A 1,576-nucleotide genomic window follows, 5' to 3' on the forward strand; every position below is an offset into this window, starting at 1 on the left:
GCCCAGCCTGGGCAACCGAGCACCTCAACAACTTAGCAAGTCTGTGTCTCAAAACCAAAACCAAAAATAATAATAATAATAATAATAATAATAATGGGGTAGGCATGTAGCTCAATGCACACACACTAGGTTCATTTTCTAGTAAGTACTAAGCCAGAGAGATAGCTCAGCAGTGTAACAGCCTGCCTGGCAACAGCAAAGCCCTGAGGTCAAACCTTAAAGAAAAAAAACCCAAAAATTTCTAGCACTAAAAGAAAAAATCCATTAACTATATTTAAAGAACTAGCAAGCACGAAAAGAACGACCACGTTAATAGTTTCCTTTCTTAATAGTTTGAGTATGTTGTGAAAGTCAATTGGAACCATCTGATTTATTTTCAAGGATTTAATTAACAAGCCCTATGAAACAAGAAACTTTCATAGCTCTATGGCACAATGCCCGCCTGACAAGCACAAGGTCTTCAGTGATCTGGTCCCAAAAATAAATAACTAAATAAATCATCATTCATACCTGTTCTCTATCAATCAGGTCAATAATTCTCAAACTGTAGATTTCGTCATCAGACAACCGATACCCGTGGGCCACCTTCAGGGCGTCCTCTAATGAAGACGGGACATCCTGTTTGAGGATGTACCTGACCACCCGCTGAAACAGACACAACACAAGAGCTGCTATCACAGACCACCACAGGGTAGTCAGGAATCAGTGGCTCATCAGGGCCCAGGAGCCATACAATTAAAATAATGTGGCGAAAAACTAAACCATATGAAAGATTCAGAACATGATTTATATTCCAAATTTTGTGACAGTCCTGTCATTTGTTTTTTAGTTTCAGTTACAATTTGTTACCCTCCACATTCTCATCAATAACTCAACGCCCTATTTGTGATGTACCTAACGAAAGAACAGGGGACAATATACTTCTACTGGCTATTTAGAATATAGAATTGTCATTAACTTTCCTTGAAGTAGAAAACAGATTCTTCGACTAGTGAACTTACCATTATTTCATTGTTTAAGAGATTCACTTCTCTTATTCCATACCCTCTCAAGAGTTTCTTCATCTCCATTAGTTTGTAACTTTCCTGTAATAACTTGACTCTGAAAGTAAAATTATTGATGTTAGCAGATTGCTTTTTTTTTTTTTTTGCCTTTGAGGCAGGGTCTCACCATGCAATGCAGGCCGGCCTCAAATTCATGTTGATCCGCGTGCCTCAGCCTCCTCAGTGCTGGGATTACAGGCACACGCTGCCACACCCGGCTGGATCGTCCTTTTACGATATTCTATGGGACCCCGTCAATGACAACTGCAAGTGGCTACCCAGAGCACACACACCGCGGAGGGCAGCAGCTTACTTGGGGTGGTCCATCTCCAGGTGCTGCTTCACCAGCTGCTCCACGGCCGCGCTCCAGGGAACCACAGCCTTGTACATGATCTTCAGCACTGCATCAAAGATGAGCTGTAGGGAGACCACGCGGGAACGCTAAAGACCCCAGACCTTCCGCCACTGGCGTAACCGCCATCCCAAATTATTTTCAACCACAAATTCACAAAATTTCTTCCCGTTTTTACATA

The 1,576-nt window shown here is 42.1% G+C and overlaps 1 protein-coding gene across 1 annotated transcript in view; it reads right to left on the reverse strand.

Moving 5' to 3' along the window:
* The window catches only part of Kntc1 (kinetochore associated 1), a 96,168-nt gene that overhangs the window by 42,447 nt on the left and 52,145 nt on the right, over positions 1–1,576 (reverse strand). Inside the window, exons 26-28 of the mRNA XM_023720670.1 lie at positions 1,357–1,460; positions 1,002–1,101; positions 511–645 (exon numbers count right to left, since the gene is read on the reverse strand). Of these exons, the coding sequence (XP_023576438.1) occupies positions 511–645; positions 1,002–1,101; positions 1,357–1,460 (339 nt within the window). The remainder of the gene's footprint in view (positions 1–510; positions 646–1,001; positions 1,102–1,356; positions 1,461–1,576) is intronic.

The sequence above is a fragment of the Octodon degus genome, unplaced genomic scaffold (assembly GCF_000260255.1).
Source record: "Octodon degus isolate 3935 unplaced genomic scaffold, OctDeg1.0 scaffold00076, whole genome shotgun sequence".
In the NCBI taxonomy this organism is placed as follows: Eukaryota; Metazoa; Chordata; class Mammalia; order Rodentia; family Octodontidae; genus Octodon; species Octodon degus.